Below are 19,394 nucleotides of genomic sequence, written 5' to 3'. Positions count from 1 at the left end.
CATAAGACAGACAATAAAAGGATGAAGGAGAGAGCTGATCCCTCTCAAACGGAGATGCTGAGGCATCTGCATGGACAGATGAGCTCGCAGAGATGTGACACCCAGTTATAATGTGCCTGTGCCCCGACACCCACCATGTTCCCTCCTTGGAGGAGCTGCTGCAGGTTCCTTTTCCTTCTCTGCGGATGGCCAACTTGGGCTCCTGCACCAGCCTAAAGGCCAAGGCAAAGACAAGCTGCCTCTAGGATGTGTGGACCCCACAAGCAGTGGGGCCTTGGGCGGTCAAAGGGAGTTCAGTTCAGCCACACAGCTAAGGCCAAACGGACTTTGGTCCCTCTGTCTGTTACATCAGTCCAGATGTGAACGAGATGCTGGAGGCTTAGAGCAGCAATCACTGGATGCACCAAAAAAAGGCATCCCTTACGTTAAAAGCCTTTTTAATTTGAAGCATTTATTTTACGTGTACATCTATTACAGTTAAGAAGAAGCAAAGATACACCAAAGCCACAAGTACCCAAGAACAAAAAGAGTACAGAGGAGAAAGAAATGAGCTCAGGGGAGGGAAGGGGCAGGGAGGGGGGACCTGATGCTGCAGGTCTGCAGTGAGGAACCAGGGTAGGGTCTGCCCAAGGCATTCAGCCCCCAGGTGGGACACAAGGATCCCGGGAGCTCCTGCATGAATCCAGGTTAATGCACAAGCTCAGCAGCTCTGAGCCCTCCACAAGCAAAGGACCATCTGCAAGTCCAGAGCAGGACACAGGGGAGAGGAGAGAGGTGGATAGGGAGAGCAAGCCCTGCACGGGGGGAGTTGGAGCCTTGCTCCTCACCCAGGGCCCCAGCACAGGGACCCTCAGAGTGAGCTGCATTCTGCTGGCAATGATGAGACAATGCTTCAACCCTGGGACATCTTCTCCCCAGTACCTCCCCGGAGCCAGGACAGAGCTGGAGCCGCCACCTCATCAAATCAGAAAAGTGAAGAAGTGTTTCAAAGGGAACAGGCCTCCTTTAGCTGGAGCTGCAAGACAGAGTTTTTGATTCAAATGCAGTGGCTCAGGACTTCAGGCTGTTATCTCATTCCTGGGGATCTGCCTTGGAGCAACACTATTACCGCTGGTGAGGAGGCAGGGCAGGTGCAGGTTTGGCAATCAGGACTGCCAAATGCCAATTCCCCCTTTTCCAACATATCCCACAACGTTCCTTTCAACCAGGAGTGTGTGTTCCCAGCATTTAACACATTCTGATTAAAACAGATCCAAGGAAAACAACTGACTTCTCCAGTGAATATTGCACTTCAAGATTAGTGTGTGGGTTTTGCTTAAGGACTGAAAGCAGAGACTGACATAAGACTTCAGGCATAGCAGGTCAGGATCAAGAGCAATGGTCCTTAAGAGGATTTTAAAACCACATTAGTTCCCCAAGAAGGGACAAGCTGCAAATTTACCAAAATTAGTACATTTTAATGCTCTGTGAAAGAGCCAGCCCCTGCTGCAACTGTCCCAGTGCTGAGATGTCTGTTCTGCACAGCACTGTAACACCTTCAGGTGGGAAGGGGAAGACAGCAGGAGCAGAGGTTCTCTCCTAACGCACAGATTTAGTACCAAATGATCCAAAAGGAGATAGTAAAGAGGTGACTGGAGCTGGGGCTCTCAGGAAGTAAAAGCACACACACACACGCACACACACACACACCACACACTCTCACACTCTAACCAACCCCAAACCCCTGGTTCCAAACCGCAACAGAAGAGTTGCGCCCAAGGGAGCCTTTGCACATACAGAGCATCCTCATGGGTCTGCAAAGAACGATCTCTGACCAGCCATGCTGGGCTGGGAAGAGAGAAAAGAAAGAGGCTGGTTTTTGCAGGTAATGGTTTTTATCCCAGAACAGCTGGAAGATACATCCCTGAATGTGTTGCCCAGAGAGCTCTCAGTCTCATCTGTTAGAGATCAGAGATGGGGATGGGGGGGTGAGGGGGTGGGGCTGGGGTTGGGGCAATGCTCCACGGTTCCAAGCCGTGCACACACACACACTCCACAGCATATCCCTGAAAATCCATGGGCTGTGAGGGACCCTCCAAGCGCTGTCCATCAGAAGTGGGAGTGAAGAGTTACTCCTCAGCAAAGTCTCTGTCAACGTCCATATACGCCTCGTCGATGTAGCTAACTATGGCACAGGGGGATGTCCGGTCTGGACTGAGCAGTATAGATACAGTCTCTTTCCAGTAGGCAAAACTAATACATGAGCTCTGTGGGAAGAGATGAAGAGGTTGGTTAGTGAAGTCCACAGGCACTGACATGCAGCAGAAGGCATATCCCAAAGGCATTCAGCAGAGCGAACTGAAATTGCTTCTTATTCAACCTGATTTGCCCAGCCCACCCCTTTGCGTCACTGTTCAGCCCCTCCTTGCCAGGGCAGGGAGCAGAAGGGGTGGGAAGAAGCTCCTCTTCAGGTACCTCATCTATAGGAGACTGCCTGCACATCACTCCTGACAGCCATATGGCTGTGTTCTGCAGTTACATACGCACCAAAGAAGGGCTTCCTTAAACACATTAAAATCTGTTAAAGCTGCCACTCAATCACTGAAAAGTCAGGGAAGGAACCTGTGCAACCTCCCTTCAGCCTTCTAGGGCATATACAAGGGAGCTGTCTTCTCATCACAGGTCATTTCTTCCTCTTCTTAGTGCCCAAGACAGACCAGCTCAAGTGGAAAAGAGTTGGCTGCTTTCCTTGTATTGTATGTCCCTTGTATGCCCCCTTGTAAGCAGGGCAGCTGCCTTGTATTGGAGCAGCTACACCAGACTGTTTTCCTGCACTGTGCCACACCAGAAGAGAGAGGACAGTCTGGTTAAGGTGCTAACTAATGTGAAAGGTGGATTCTGTCCTGCCTCCACACCCCCATGCAGGGCTGTTCACCTCACCAGCCCTGCCTCTCAAACCCACCCAGCACTAGCAAGTTTCACTGTGTGCCAGAGCAAGACCTAAGGCCCTACTTGCAGGAAAACCCAGCATCTACCTTGTGATGTTTGACTGCTTGCGGAAGGGACCTGACCAGGAAGAGGGTGTGAAAAGCACTACATGAAGTTACACTCTGGAGCACAGCTTGCTCCTTTCTGTCCCTTCACAACCTCTCACTTCCCATTTTTGCCAGGTGACTAGCAGACAAACTGCTATGACTGATTACTGCTATGCTAAGAGGCTCACATACATTTTCTAAGCAGGTGCTGTCTTTATCCTTGTTGAGGTAATGCTGCTGCCAGAATCGCAGGAGACTGTGGAAGTTGTTCAGGATGAAGCCTGGGTATTTTTCTGTGTATTCCATCTGTTGCAAAGTGTGCAGATAAAAAGGCAGCTTTTCTTTCCTTCGGGCCAGCATTAGGATAACTAAACTTGTGTTCAAACAACTGACATTTTCCTAAAGGTAAAAATGACACAGCAGGTGAGGCAAGAAAACTCCAAACCAACCATAACCCCCACCCTGAGGTATCAGCTGTACACATCCTTACAAATCATGCTTATGGTAAGCAAGAGGAGCTCCTATGTGTATCAAGAAGGGACATGAATCTCCTGAAGAGAAGGCAGGTTCCTCCCTACTCCCAGCCCAGTTCATCACTACACAGTATCAGCAATCTGCAAAGTTACTGTCAGCTCTTTACCTGTGTAAGTGTCTGTACATGAATAATATTAATGAGACGGAAAAGAAAGGACATTCTCATGGACATCTGGGACATATATGACAACAGGCGGCACTCTGACAGGACTTCTGCAACTGCAGCGAAAAGAAAGAGACAGTCATCAGGTGCTTAAAGTTCAGGCAGGTTGGTCCAAGCAACATGGCAGTAAGGGCTGGTGCTCAGACTGCAGCAACAAACATGCAGAGTGGTGCTTCTCAGTCTAAAATGAAAGTTTTCAAACCCCAGACTTTAAATAACCACTGCCACTACCAAACACCCAAACACCACTTCTTATTCAAGGACCTGTAGGGACAGGCCAAGGGGAATGGCTTTAACCTGCCCGAGGGGAGACTGAGATGAGCTCTTAGGCAGAAGCTCTTCCCTGTGAGGGTGCTGAGGCGCTGGCACAGGGTGCCCAGAGAAGCTGTGGCTGCCCCATCCCTGGCAGTGCTCAAGGCCAGGTTGGGCACAGGGGCTTGGAGCAAGCTGCTCCAGTGGAAGGGGTCCCTGCCCGTGGCATGATTGGAACTGGATGAGGTTTAAGGTCCCCTGCAACCCAAACCAGTCTGGGATTCTGTGATTCTTTACCTTTAGCATCAGACTGATTCTCAAATCGGTCCAGGGACAGGGTAATGCAGCGAACAAGCATGTTTGAGTCAACCAGTGAACTGTTGATCTGATTTAAAAATATCTGGAACTAAAGAGAAATATTTTTTAGTACTGCATTAAAGAAACCCAACAAGACCACCATTCTACATGCACACCCACAGAGGAGGTTTGAGAACAGCATTTCATATCTTCAGAATAGGTACGGCCAAGGGGTGTGCTAAAGCAGTTACTCTGTGGCAGAAGGGGAACAGGTCAGTTAGGAAAACCTACAAACAGGGCTTGGCAAGTAGAGCAACATTAAGTGTTCTCCAGGTGTTTAACACTGTAATAGAACAGTTCTTGAAGGATATTGGAGAAACCACCTGAAGTTCTGAGCACAAGCACCCAAAATTTGCACTTCAATGTAAGGCTTCAGACATGGACAAATTCCCCTTCCCTTCAGAAAGAAGAGGTCAGTTCTGAATGCCCAAATGCTCAGGGTCATTTCCTTTTTTGTTATCCCCAACAAGAATAAGAGGAGATCCATACTCCAGGGCTTGCCTCATCCAGCCCAAGCCAATTCCAGCACTGAAGGCTGGCCAAAGGATGCCTACAGCAAGTACCTGAAAAACACTATGGCAAAGGAAAATGCCAAAGTCCTGGCACCACTCAAATCTCTTTTGAAGCTAGGTCACTTCAATGAAGCCAAGATTTCATACACTGTTGGTTTTGAAAGAGGGAAATGAGTCAGCATAGCTGCTGGGCTCTCTAGTTCCTCCAGCTCCGTGTTTTCCTACACTTAACTCTGTACAAGCAGACAGTGCTAGGGAGGAATAATGTGGAGAAATACAGAATGACAATTAAAGAAATTATAGCTTGATAAATAGGAAGCACACACAAAGTATAAGGACAGATTCTCTAGAAGGACTGAATTCATTTACCAGAAAACCACCTGAAATTAAATACATCTTTCTTTTAAATGCACCTCTGCTTCTATCCTCCCTGGTCCTTCAGACTTAACAGCAACCAGAGAAACATTTCAGTAACAGAAGCAGGAATATGAGGTGACTCAAAGCCTATCCAACAGCTGATGTTACACGCACAAAGTGCACAAGAGCATGCAACCACTCTGCATAGAGTTGCCCATTCCTGATCTACATATACAATTAAGTTTTATAGGTAATTACATCAGCCTTGTATGCAATTGCCTGTAAATTCATGTAACATGAATATATGTTTTTCTACAGCATCAAATATTGAGTATTTAAAGTCATCTCCATGAAGAACCCTCAAAGCTCCAGTAAAAGATTTTTTTGAGCCTGTCTCAATGACCACAACTATCAACTTAACCCAAACCCCAGTGACTTCACAGGAAATGTTCTACCATAAACCCTGACCTTAGCCCTGCCTGATCATGCAACAGGGCAGAATTTTCTGAGCAGCCCAGTGCCTGCTGACTCGCAAGAGCTGGGACACTTCTGAGAACATGAGTGTATGCAGCAACATACATGCCTGTGAAGAGTCTCTGGCAGCTCACTCCTTAGTGTCAATTGTGCACCAAGCTCAACAATCACACCAGGATCAGATGCATCTCAGCTTTAGTGCTGTTTGGCTGTGTTGTAATGTGTGTAATGTGACCCACTCGGCACAGCTTCTGCAAGTATTTACCTTCTCATCTGTGTTGATGTACTTGTTGAACCTCTTGAATGCATCAATATTGAATTTCATCAGTTCTCCCAGAAGGTCAAAGTAACTCTGAAGCACATCTCGTGATTTGCACTCACTATCAACAATGCAGTAGAGAATATGCTGGCATGGGAGGAAAACATGTTATTGCCTCAGATTAGCCCAAGCCAACAGTACAGCACAGACTCTGATGTAACCACTAAAACAGCTATCTCCAGGTTTAGTTCTGAGAAGACAGAGCTAAAGACTATAATGCAGATCAGAGTTCTGTTAAATTAATCCCAGTGACTAACTTAAACAGGGGAAGTTCAGGTTAGATATAACAAAGATGTTCTTTACTGTGAGGGTGCTGAGGTGCTGGCACAAGTTTCCAAAAGCAGTGGTACATGCTCCATCTGTGGCAGTGTTCAAGGCCAGGCTGGACAGAGCCTTGGGTGACATGGTTTAGTGTGAGGTGTTCCTGCCCATGGCAGGGGGTTGGAGCTGGATGATCTTAAGGTCCTTTCCAACCCAAACCATTCTATGATTCTATATACTTCATTACCTCCAGGAGTCCTCTCTTCAGCAGGAAGATCTGGTCTGCATAAGAGGTGGTGCCCCGCAGAAAACTTTCAACTGCCCTTGCTTGCCAAAACCTGAGAGAAAGAAACAAGGTTTTCATTTCGGAGCAAGGGGAGTATTTATCACAACTATCGTGTAAATCAAATTTCCTGAGCTGTTTCATTCCAATCTAAAGCTGGAGTCAGACCTGTTGCAGAAAGTCACTGTGCTGGGTCTGAGGTTCAACACAAGCTCCGGCATTCTCCCTCACCTGCACTACCACAGTAGACAAGTGCAACGAAGCCAGATCTTTTCATAGGTTATCATTTTCAATGGCTATAAGCTGCAGGAAAACAAACGGACTTCCCAGTCAACTCAAAAGAGCTCCAGAGCAAGTGAACCCACCTGAAGGAGGATTCAGCCGGTTCCTTCTTCATGACCTGAAGCAGTCTGGTCAACAAACCCCTTTTCCCATCGCAGACAAGACTCCTAGAGCACATGAGGAAATCACAGCATGAATGGAAGGGCTGTAAGCTCTGTACCTTGTAGAACACTGAATCCAGTCTCTTCTCCAGAGCTTTTAATAATCAAAATCCCAGTATTAAATATACAGTACAAATATTCATTGCTAGTTCTACCAATGGAAGAACTCTCCTCACTGCCTTTGATGAACTTCTGCAATAAAAAGCTGCAACATGACTTCCAAACAATCCCTAAAGAAAAATGATTCATTTCCTCTCAAAATTGTTATGATTTCAACAATACCAAATTCACAGCTTGGAGGGTTTAAGAGTGAGAAAAAAACGCCACATATACCACATTTGTGCTTAGGAATGAAACACAGGCCTTTTTTGCTCAAACGTAAAGGAAGCTCTAAGTTCTGTTAAGGAGACAGAGTATGGAAACCCAAATGCTACATGAAGTAGCCTTCATGCGTGTAGCACTAAAAGCACAGAGACTGTGGAACTGCAATGCTATCTGTATTAAACAGCATCTTCAGTGGAGCATCTACCCACAGCAACCTTGTGCAGAAGCAATGCCTTGATCCATCCCTGGCAGTACTCAAGGCCAGGTGGGGGTTGGAACTGGATGAGCTTTAAGGTCCCTTCAACCCAAACCATTATATGATCTCACGTATCAGGAAAATCAACTTGGAAACAAAATGCTAAGGGTGAAAAAGATACCGAGTTTAGGTCAGAAACTGAGAAATGCTGCCTGTCAGATGACACAAGGCACCCTGCAGAGGCAGAATGAAGCGTTTCAAGCTGCACCCTCCTACTCAAAATGCCCCAGGATGCAGTTTCAGCAGATACACCCAGGTTAACTGCCACGTACTGGATCAGTACCCTTGCTGGGCAGTCAAGGGCCAGCTGACAAAGCCCTTGTGGGAAGCAGCTGTTTTGCAGCTTGAGTCTGTTCTCACTGGCACTTGAGAGAGACGAGGAACTTTGCAGGCTGGAAAAAGCTGTTTACACCCCTTGATCCAACTCCTTTAGTGTGCTCCTAACTGGGTGAATTCTTCCTCCTAAATACTCACTCCTTTTTGACCAAAGCCAGAAGGGTACCTGTGCTTAGAAAGGAAGGATCTGAGTAATACAGACACCATTTCTTCCCAATTAGACACAGTATTATAATATTTTTAATCTAGGAATCCTCTTAGAGGACTCCCTTTAGAAGTGAAGTAAATCTGCTCTGGGAGCCCAGGGCCCAGCTCATACTCTGGGAGTATCCTGACAACTGAATTCTGCAAATACTTCACCTTGGGAGGTCTGTGCATCAGAATCATGTATTAAAGAGCTTATTAAATCAAAATAGTCAATCTAACAGGTACTCAAATCTAACACTAGAGATTCATAAGTGGTTTAACATGTTAATCTAATTTAGCTTTTTCTAGTTATTAGCTGCTCTTAAAATAGAGATGGAGTAGACACACGTAGATCTGTTTGTGCAGACTGGAAATGGCTGTTGTGTGTGCACAGACTGCTCCTGAATCTCTAACTAAGATTTAATAGTAGCAGCAATTCACGCATTGGGGGATGCCAGTTTACTCACCAGGTCTGTCTGTTGTGCCCGTAGTGAGAAGGGCCAGACATACAGGCCTTTGAAAAGCACATCATGACAGAGTCTGGTCCATGAACTCAAAACTCCCTCTTTCAGGTTGCTTTTGTTTTATAAAGAGCCTTACTCTGAGCACAAGCACATTTTAGCTTTGCTAAAGACCATGAATATCATACAAACCCAGCTACTTCCTGCTGAAACACTGGAACTAAAGCAAATGGCTTGGACAGAAGGACCTCAAATAAACCAGGTGACATCAATCCTCCAATGTAAGTGCTTGCAAAACTCTAGAAGCTGCTGCAATAAACCCTTTATCCCTACTCACCTGTCTGTGTTGACAACTGCATCAACTTCAGGGATGTTTGCTTTATGGGAAATTGCACTCAGCTCATTGAGTTCTTGGCTGTTTAAGAGCAGATACTTGTTCCTACAGCAAGACATTTGGGGAGTTGGGGAGAAAATGCAATGAATTCACGAGGCAAATGTTCAATTCCATGAAGAGTAAAGCTACACACATATGAGGGCTGCAGGACCAGGCAAGCAGCTTCTACCTGACTCTGCTCCCCTCACCACAGCGCACTCCCAAGGCAGGCCAGCTACCTGCTGTGGTGTGAACCTCTTCCCAAACCACCAAATGCCAGTTTCAACACTGACCACCTCAGAGATGGTGTTTCTGTGCTGTTCAGGATCTTATGCTTTGGTTTTTAAAATCTCAGCAACATTTTGCTGAATTTCAGAAGACATAAATCAATTTTTTCCACAGCCTCCTACAGTTTCTCTCTGCCCTATAGTGACCATGCTCTTTGTCAGTAGTAAATCTCAGAAAGTAGACACTGCAAGAAAAGTCCTCAATCACCCTGGTATTTTACTACTCTGAGCAAACTGTTTACTCTCGATAGATTAAAACACTTCATGAAATGTAGAAAATAGAAGAGGGATGGATACAAGTCCCAGGGATTTGCATGGAATTCATTATCAAACACTAAACTTTTCCTAATGAAAATCAATTAGTTTAGCTGTAAAGTAAATTAAATGCAGAACAAGACTGATGGAGTAGAAATGTAATCCAGAGGCTCCCTTTGAGAGACTGCCCGCCCAATGCCAGTGTGTTCCCTTAGAGCCCTCCAACTTCAAAGTGCTCAGAATCAACTGCAAAGTTGCATTTTCAGGAGTCCTAAAGGAGCACAGGATGCAGTGACGACTGTGAAGGTGTGCAAAGAGAACCTATTCATAACGTAACAACTACACAGAAGATAAACTGTTAGACCAGAAAGGTGATGGGGATGCCTTCTTGCTTCAAACACTGGTTTCCAGATAAGTGCCCACTGAGACTGTCACATGGAGCTTCTTTTGATCTGGATCAACAGGTTTCTGTAATGAAAATACAGCCTCTCTCCCCAGACAATAAACAGTCCCACAAGTATGGGTTTATACACAGTCTTACTGAATATTAGCACAGAAGTACTTGCTCCCATCTTGTCCTCGGCTAACTCAGCATATCTGTGAGTTCATGCAACTCTATTTAAAACCCCGAACCAGATTCCACACATTCCACTTGCTCAAATGTTACAGGTGAAAACTCTGTTTAAACAAGCCTGAGATCTTTGTAGTGGTCATTCAAGTGGGAATATCATCTAAAGAGATTTTATTGGAAAACCTGGAGTGATTCCTGGGGAAATAATGTCTTGCATGGAGGGTTTACAATAGGTTGGCCTTACCCTTCTGCTTACAGTATGTCCAGCAGCTCCCCAGTCTTAAAGCTAATCCTGCACAATCAAAAAGGTTGACATTTCCATCCAGTACTAGATCAAGCCTACACACAGTATCACTGGCTGCACATCTGAGCAGCTAGGCAAGCAGTGCCATATGCCTCAAAGGCAGATGCTTGTAAGCAACAGAACACCACCTTGCAGGACTGAATTAGAGCAACAGGCCACTGTACTGCAAGATATGATTCTAGATATGATTCTACATGTCAGAACAGAGCAACAAGTACCTTTGTAGCAACAGTACAGCATTTATAGATCACTATTCCAGCAGACTCAACCTTTGCAAGTCTGCCTTTTGAAGGTAAACAGAAGCTTTCTTCCTGTTTCCAACCTAGCTTCCCAATGGCTAGCTGACAGATAACTGTTCCTTTAACATTTTCCCATCCAGTTTCATCAGGTCTTCTCTATTGCTGGCATTCAGACAGCAAACATGCCTTCGCAGCCTTTTAAAAAGGAAAAGCGGTCTTGATTAACCTCTTCAGAGGTTGCCTTTCACCTTGATCTTCCAACCTGAAGATGTCCTCACAGGGTATATGTGCTCTTGTGAGCACACTGGCTCACTACCAACTCTCAGAGAAAAGACAGATAAAGAGCAGCATGAAAGCTGCCTCCTTATTCCCTCAGCCAGAAAGTGCTCACTCATCATATAAACGTTTAAGTTCATTGCAACACAAAGCAAAATGGGCTATTTTAAATCATCAACAGACATGTTAAGACATGCTCACTGCAGAGCATGTCCATAACGTCTTCACAGCAGGAGTTGAAAGGCACATGAGCATGGAATCACGTTTAAGGACAGTACAATGTTCCATCCACATGGATCCTACACCATGCTTGGGACACCCACTGTAACTGCAACCAAGCACACTGAGCCCCAGTCTCCCACAGCTTTCCATACTCACTCATGGTGATCACTAAAGCTCTGAAGAAGCCTCAAGAACTGGATCTTTAAAGTAATGTCCTAAAAAGAGACAAGAAAGGTCAACAGATTTTGCTTTATTTGTGGATATCACTAGTTACCAAAGCTGACATGAAAGAGCTGAACTAAAAACCTATCCAAACCAAACACATCTGGGCAGCAGAGCAAGTGACTTTCATAAATGGAGAAGGCTGCACTTTGCAGGCTTCCCAAAATAGAAGTGGAGACTGTCCCCCAGCCTGTGCATGAAATGGTTAATAATTTTCCACTCCCCCCAAAAGACCTGACTGTGATCCATTTGTGGTCTCTGTGCCTCTCCTTGCTAGACCCACTAGCTATCATGTCCTTAATTTTGGTCATCTTCCACCTTTGGCCTCAGGGGACCACAGAACCCTTTCCCAGTTCCCAAACTAAGAGAGAGTGGAGAGCCTAAATTGCCAGCATGAACCAAAGATAAAGACTTAAGCAGTAATTCACCAAAAAAAAATATGAATGCACATCTCCCTTTCTTATCCAAGCACCCAGTTACTCAATATAACCACACAGAATTAAATGATAGGATAAAAATCCAATATAACATTTAAGAAGTTACTCACTGGGCTACAATCACAATTCTGGTTGTGTCCATGCAGAACCAGGGCCGATGCTGAATGCTTTCTCCAGATCAGTTTATCAAACAAGTTATTGAGGCCAGGAATCAGTTTGAACTCCGCTATCATTTTATGAACCTGGAAAGCAAGAGAAGCACATACCCAATCTGGACAGAACAGTCTGGTAAACAGATGGGCACAATCATGTCATCCTCTAACAGAAAGAGTGAATTACTTTAGCAAACAGCATGTGTTTGTGGTTACATGCACAATGACTATGGTGTATCACTACAGTAGTTTCCATTTGGTGGAGATGGGTAAAAACCAGACATTCTGGGAGAACGCTGTTAGCCAATGCTTCAGTTAACCACCCTGCCTATGGAAGCACTGGTTTTCATTCCTATCTATATGGAAATCACATTCCTGCTGCTGGACATCTCTGAATATCACACCTGAGGAAGCATGCAGCTCCTTCCCACCTTACCCACACCACCCTAACAGACTGCAAAGCTTGGAGTCCTTTGGTGCTCCCTCACTTTAAAATGCTCTCAGACAATTTGGTCTAGTCACAAGCCTCCAACAACAGCAGCTCTGAGCAATCTCTCTGAACAAAGCACTCCCTGTAGTCCCTCAGTGGCCAGAATGGCACAAGCCCAACACATTAAACCAAGTATATGAGCTGCTTGCAAGAGCCTCAGTCCCTCACTATAGGAGGAGCTCTCTCTGTGCTCATCACTTTAACTCCCGAATCTGCTCTTTTCCACCCAGAGCATAACCTGCTTATTCCAAATGACTCTTCCCTAATCTCAGATGTATTCAAGTTTACTTAACTCACAAGTTCCCACCTGACAGATGGCTGCATGCCAAAGCTCGTGAGTCACAGTCACTGCCTTTGGATCATGCACTCCCCTCAGACCCCAAACTCCTCACAACTACTCAGCCCAGAGATGCCAGGACAACCCCTGCTCTATATTCATTCTTCAAACTCCTGTGAGCTTTTCCTGTTGCTGCTCAGCTTCACACGAGTTGCTCTATTTCTTTCTCACCACTAACACTACTATGAGCTTCTGCTGCATGCAGTTGAGCTCCCTGTAGCAGGAACAAGTAACTCAGCTGACTGCCTTTCATACAATATATATATATATCTCCTTATACATACATAAGGAGAGCAATTTAGAGTGTGACCATAATAAGAAGGAAGCAAAGGCACAGATCTGCAGTGAAACACCACTTATCCCCAAGAACACGATCATCCCTAACATACAACAGGTACGAGCCAGGCCACTGCTACCACAGCTGCCAATTCATGCACATTAGCCAGTAGTCAGGTTTAAACCAAGGATTTAGAGTAACCATCCAGCAACAAGTTGAGTTTGTCAGGAAGCTGCATCATGCTTCAAGCAAATGCCAAACCATTATGTTGATTATCACAGTGGACTGAGGCAGGTTTGCGATGTCCCATAGAAATCCTATGCAAAATTAGTCCAACATAAAACCAGCAAGAACTTTGGTTGCTCAGACTGGACGACTGATAGCACAGATCAGTGCTATTATTCCCTCATAGGAAAAGAGATCCCATCAAGCAACTGAAATGACTGTCAGTGAGAGTGCTGTTGCAGACACTGAGCTTCCTGCTTTTTGGAGCTTTCCACATAGAACAGCTCAGCTCCAGTTCTTCATCCAGCTGCCTCTCAGGAAGGGGAATGGATTCACACCTGTTTCAAAGGCAGTGGATTTTACTGAAAGACCTGGCTCTGGACAAAAAGTATTTGGGAATGAAGTAACTCAAGTCTTTCAAGAATTCCAGTCTTGAAACAGCCCCGTAAAGTGAGCTGCCAGCTTTATCCTTAGCTACTTTCCCTGTTTGCATAGGGGCAGAAGCAGCAGAGGAGGAATAAAGAGCTGTTTTTCCCAGAAAATTGAAAAAAAAGGTCAAGTTTAAAGCTAGCTATTCCAGCAGCAAACTGTCCACCTTGTCTCATTTGACAGCACCACCCTAGAAGTGACCCAGGAAGCCAGCCCCTTCACCTCCCTGAACAGGCAGCAGCAAGATGAGCGCAAGCTACAAGTATTTTCTAGAGTATCTATAAAGCTGCATTCTTGTGGTGAAACCAGGCAGGGGTCAGTTATCTGACTCCATACAATTGGAAAAAAACCCTCCTCCCAACAGATCCATGCTCTGGCGGGTTTATGCCCAACAGAAACAGTACTTCTAAAAGCAATGAAGTACTTTTAAGAACAGTGAAGTACAACAGGATTATGAGTTTCTTATGGTACTGATTGTGGCTGCTGCAAGAATTGCTAGTCTCTTCTGGTTATTATTATACTGAATCTTTTCAGTGCTGAGTATCAGAGTGACCAGGTGAGTTATGTTTGTCACTGTACTACAAAAGCACTTTATTTCAAATTCAGATTAAGAGATTTAAGAGACTCTGCATATTTGTGACTCCTAAACAGCAGGAGGTTACAAGTAAAGAATAAAATACTTAAAAAGTGTGCTCAAGCAACGGCCCAATACAGCTATTCTTGCCTAATACAAGAGCCCTTCAACAGCTCAGAACAATCTGATCCACCCAGTCTCTAGGGTATCCAAATGCCCCTGCTATTCCAAGCTGCTCTGTTGAGCTGAGCAGGCTGCATTGCTGGAAATCCGTCAAAACTGCACCAACAGATTGCTTTACTTTTCCCTTCACAATATGCTTTTGACCAGTTTCTAGCAAAATACAGCCAAGCTTCAGTGACTGGTTCTCCATAAGCCTATGGAAGGCAGGGAACAAGTTATTTTTCATTCTGAAAGCAAGAAATACAAAAGCGAATGAGTGAGATTTCTAGGCAGCGCCTAGAGCAGACAGCCCTGAAGTGTATCCTCCCAGCTGGAAGTTTAATACCACACTCAGCTGAGACATGGGAACACACTGCAAAAACCACCCAGTCACCCCAGAGAATCTTCCAGAAGTGAAAGCAACCAGGGAAGGGGAAGAATGAATGGGCTCTGAGCAAGTCACCAGCACACCAAGAAGGGGAAGAACACGTAACTGCAGCTCCTGAAGCATCCAGGTACATCCAAACCTTTCCTCACACACAGACAGGATGCCTCATCCAGGAGCATCCTCCTGCACCCATCCAGAGCTCTGCAGACTGACACCCACCCCCCGCAACAGGTCAGCATGACCTGTGTCAAGCCTTGCTCAATGGCTCATGCTCTCTCAATGACGTTTGTTTGTGCAACCCTGTGGTGACAGGATTTGCCCAGCTTTACACCTTGAGCTTTGCCCCTCATGTTTTTGTGCCCATGACCTAATTCATGAGTATTTAGATTTAAGGAGACGTTACCTTCTGCATGAGTGACCCTTTTCAAGTGCTCACCTGATTCCTCTGTCTCCCCATGAGCAGCACACAAAGAACATACAACACCTCCAGCTTATACATGATCTCGTGCATGATCTTCATGGGCTGTGGAAGCTGTGCTCGTGTCGAGGTGTTGGCTAAGCCACTCTCATCTGAAGATTCTGAAAAGATGGCAAAGATGTAAGCTTGAGGCAGCTTCAACAGCAAAGAATTTGTAGCAGCTATTACTTGTACACTGAAACACCTCAGGTGTAAATCCAGCACAGCTGCTTGAATCTTAATTAAAAATAGTGCCATGCAGCAAAGAACCAACTTACATTAAATGCTACAGAAGAGAAAAATAGAGCTGCAATAAAATAAAATTAGATTTCTTAACATTATTTATTTTTTCCATGGATGAAGGACATAGTCTACCTAAAATAAGTAGTATGACCTCTATGAACTAGCAGATTACTGCACCAGAAAGGACATGGCAGAAAATGTAATAAAGGTAGGGGTGAGATTATCAGAAGCATTTACTATTTGCCTATTCTCCTTTCATACCTCAGTACCAGTATACTTAAGGCCACAGGTAAATAATTGTCATAGCCCTGTCTAGAATTATACTGCTAAGTGCAGAAATAGGGTATAACAAGCCATGGCGGGGGGGGTGGAACGAGATGATCTTAAGGTCCTTTCCAACCCACACCATTCTATGTTTGCATGACAGAAATCATGAGTGACACAGAGAAAGTCAATAAAGATACAGTGAAACTTGTAGGCTGCAGTTCAGAAAACAGTTAGCTCACACAAAACGTATCTAAGGGCTGAACTGTCCTGCCTGCCACAGGACAGCATGAATGCTTGTTGAACCCCATGTGAAGAAACAGTAACTACGCAAACACACAAAGGAAGGAAACCACCAAAGGCACAAAAGCGCAGACGTCAACTCTGACTCAGAGTCCCCAAGCCACAAGCTACTGGACACTGAGGCAGTGTTCTGGGAACATGCATCTGGGTTTGTGTCCTGGGTTCAGCAGTAGCAGTAATTTTCCTCCTTCTTAGTGGCTGGTGCAGTGCTGTGGTTTTGACTTTCGGCCTGGGAACACCGCTGATAACACTGATGGTTTTAGTTGCTGCTCAGTAATGTTTGGTCTGACCAAGGACTTTCTGAGTCTCATGCTCTGCCAGGGAGGAGGGGAAGCCAGGAGGAAGCAGAAACAGGACACCTGACCCAAACTAGACAAAGGGGTATTCCATACCACAGCACGTCATGCCCAGTATATAGACAGGGGGCAGTTACCCCGAAGGGCTAGATCACTGCTCAGGTAGGGCTGGTATTGGTCAGTGGGTGGTGAGCGGTTGTATTCTCTTCCCTTGTTATTCCCCTTATCATTACTATCACTGGTGGCAGCAGCAGTGATTTGTGCTGTACCTTAGTTACTGGGCTGTTCTTATCTCAACCCCTGGGAGTTGCAGTCTCTTGATTCTCCTCCCCATGTCTCCAGGAGCAGGAGGAGGAAGAAGGTGGGGGGTGGGGGGGAAGTGAGAGAGCAGCTGCGTGGTTCTGAGCTACGAGCTGGGCCTAAACCACAACGGTTTGCTTGCTGACTGACGTCATGGGTCAAAAGCTGTGACTGGGCATGTTCCACCTCAGCCTTGAGAACTCTGCTCCAGAACACCAAATGCTCTCTGGTTTCACAAAATCCCAGGCTGGTTTGGGTTGCAAGGGACATTAAAGCTCATCCAGTTCCAACCCCTGCCACGGGCAGGGACCCCTTCCACTGGAGCAGCTTGCTCCAAGCCCCTGTGTCCAACCTGGCCTTGAGCACTGCCAGGGATGGGGCAGCCACAGCTTCTCTGGGCACCCTGTGCCAGCGCCTCAGCACCCTCCCAGGGAAGAGCTTCTGCCTAAGAGCTCAGCTCAGTCTCCCTCTCTGGCAGGTTAAAGCCATTCCCCCTGTCCTTTTCACCACGTTGGTGTGTATAAAGCTACATGAAAAATGCTGCTATTGACATATTTCATGGGGGTTTTTGTGTATTTTCAGAAGTTCTAATACTTGCTACAGAACTACTGAAGCTGGGCAAGAAGAAAGTTTTCTAAAGCAGCACAGAAGCAAAGATGTAGGTATCAAAATTTGGGGCTAATTCTCATGACATTACCAAGTACTTTGAGCTCTCCAAGACATACAATGCATTTTTGTAAGGGTGAAGAAACAAACCCTATGTTCCCCTCAAAGCATTTTTTAAGGTTGTATTAACACTTCCACACACTCAACCTGGAACAGTTATTTTATTTCCTAATTAACTTACTTAATTTTCCTGGCACTACCTTTCCTTTTAAAAGGAGGGATGCCTTGCTTGAGACCAAGTATTTGGACCTAAAGCCATCAGCTTAAGTTTTAGAGCAAAACGCTGGTGAGGTCACTTACCTCAGGTATGTGTTATTTTTGTCACTCCAAAGGAGATCAGTGCTGAGGATGTATAGTATTACAGTGTTAGTGCTATTTAGGCATGCAAAGGGCACATTTCCTTCTGCTAACTTTAGTTCATGAGAAAAAACAATCAGTACTACATGAGGACAAAACAGTAGTCAGACCTAAATGCTGAGCTGGTGGTTTTCCAAGAAAGAAATGGGAAAGGAAAAGCAACACATGGCAAACACTGTAGAAGGTTAAGGTATGCAGCAGCTACTGGTGGCTAGAAGAATGCAAGCCAGATACCTGTACTGCTCTGCTCTGCCTCTTCATTTGCCACTCTCATCAGTGTATCAAGCACTAGTGCATTGTCCAGCCCCAGCCAGGTGTACCATTCTTCCAACTCCTGGAGGAAGCTAGAAGTACCTGCTGTTTCAGACACCTTCCGTGTTGCCAGTTTGCACAAGCGCTCAATGAAGCCTGGAATATTCAGAAGTGTAGCTGAAAAAAGAAATCCAAGTATTTATTATGACTGAAAATAACCAACACAACACTCATCACATCCTCTACACCACAGGGTACCAAAACACCTCCATTAGTAATACAGAAGAGTGCACAGAAACTAAATCTATCTGGTTAAAAAGATACAAAGATGGAACAAGTCAGTGCACTCTCCTGTTAAGGACTGTCAGAGAGTATACACACCCTAGACGTAATCCAACCAGTGTCAAACTGGTTTGTGTAACTAGTTCGACCCTACTCTGCTGACCCTACCCCTGCTTGTTTTCAGCCAATTCCCTCTGCTGGCACTGCTGGTTTCCAGTCCATAGCGAGTCAATACCAAGGAACTGATCTGGTTGAAAAATCAAGCTGGCAGAAATAAAGGAGGAGCCCTTTGACGGGGCAGCTCCACCTCCTTTTCCCTCTGTTGTGTGATGCTACCTCCTTTCTTTACCTCCTGTGGTGTGTCTCACTGCACACTGAACCAGCTCACTTCAGGAGCTGGGTAGAAAGCTGTGCTTTTAAGTACAATTTCCTGAATTAGTTCTTCATGGAACAAAACAGATGGGAAACACGTAACAGCAGCCCCAAGTCAGAGGGTTTCAATTGTGGAACTGCACCCTCAGAAACAGCAACTCAAGGACAGAAGTCCCTCGTCTGCAAAATGCTTGGGGAAGTGCCTTTTGTCCTAAAGATTTCACAGAATAACTGAATTACAGCCCTGTTTCTTATAGCTACATGGCTGAGTCTTCACACTGCAGGGGTAACCTAAAAAGGACTATGTGAAAGAGTTGAGATTCTGCCTGCTGGTACCATGTCTGAAAGAAGCAGCTTCCTGATAATTTTAACAGGGAATATGCTTTACAGTCCTAGATACAGTGTCTAATTGGCAAACAAAAACTGATTAGTTAAACACTTCCTTGGCTAAGTTCAGCTCTGCAGGATTCAAGTTCATTCAGTTCAACTAAACTTCATACCCACATCTATGTGTACTTGTCCCCTGCTCTTAGCAGCCTCTGGTGATCACAGGGCAGAAGACAATACAAACCCTTTTAAAGCTTCTTGCAGCTCCTGCCTGCTGTATTATGTGTCTGTCTTTCCCTGGATGCTGTAGAGGTGACAGCAGTTACAAATGGAGCTTTCCTGTTCACGCCTAACACAAAACATTGGAAAACAGGAGAACCAGCTCCAAACCCCTTTTTCCACTTCCCAAAATTGTCTGGCATGGGCCTACGCAAACATCTGCTTCAGAAGCATGAAAGAAGAGTTGAAAAAAGACATTATGCATTTGAGGGTACTTTTAAATCTCTTAAATTCACACACATCC

General features: G+C 45.4%; 1 protein-coding gene across 1 annotated transcript in view; it reads right to left on the bottom strand.

The window, feature by feature from the left end:
- Nucleotides 1–420: 420 nt before the first annotated feature.
- Nucleotides 421–19,394, bottom strand: part of TRPC4AP (transient receptor potential cation channel subfamily C member 4 associated protein) — a 38,235-nt gene continuing 19,261 nt past the window's right edge. Inside the window, exons 8-19 of the mRNA XM_065691623.1 lie at nucleotides 17,873–18,067; nucleotides 15,189–15,331; nucleotides 11,829–11,960; nucleotides 11,216–11,274; nucleotides 8,870–8,971; nucleotides 6,892–6,975; nucleotides 6,491–6,581; nucleotides 5,929–6,069; nucleotides 4,261–4,369; nucleotides 3,655–3,767; nucleotides 3,207–3,413; nucleotides 421–2,246 (exon numbers count right to left, since the gene is read on the bottom strand). Coding sequence (XP_065547695.1) covers nucleotides 2,109–2,246; nucleotides 3,207–3,413; nucleotides 3,655–3,767; nucleotides 4,261–4,369; nucleotides 5,929–6,069; nucleotides 6,491–6,581; nucleotides 6,892–6,975; nucleotides 8,870–8,971; nucleotides 11,216–11,274; nucleotides 11,829–11,960; nucleotides 15,189–15,331; nucleotides 17,873–18,067 — 1,514 coding nt within the window. The 3' untranslated portion in view covers nucleotides 421–2,108. The remainder of the gene's footprint in view (nucleotides 2,247–3,206; nucleotides 3,414–3,654; nucleotides 3,768–4,260; nucleotides 4,370–5,928; nucleotides 6,070–6,490; nucleotides 6,582–6,891; nucleotides 6,976–8,869; nucleotides 8,972–11,215; nucleotides 11,275–11,828; nucleotides 11,961–15,188; nucleotides 15,332–17,872; nucleotides 18,068–19,394) is intronic.

The sequence above is a fragment of the Lathamus discolor genome, chromosome 11, assembly GCF_037157495.1.
Source record: "Lathamus discolor isolate bLatDis1 chromosome 11, bLatDis1.hap1, whole genome shotgun sequence".
In the NCBI taxonomy this organism is placed as follows: Eukaryota; Metazoa; Chordata; class Aves; order Psittaciformes; family Psittacidae; genus Lathamus; species Lathamus discolor.
The sequence above is the reverse complement of the archived record's forward strand: the minus strand, read 5'-3'. Positions and strand labels throughout refer to the sequence as shown.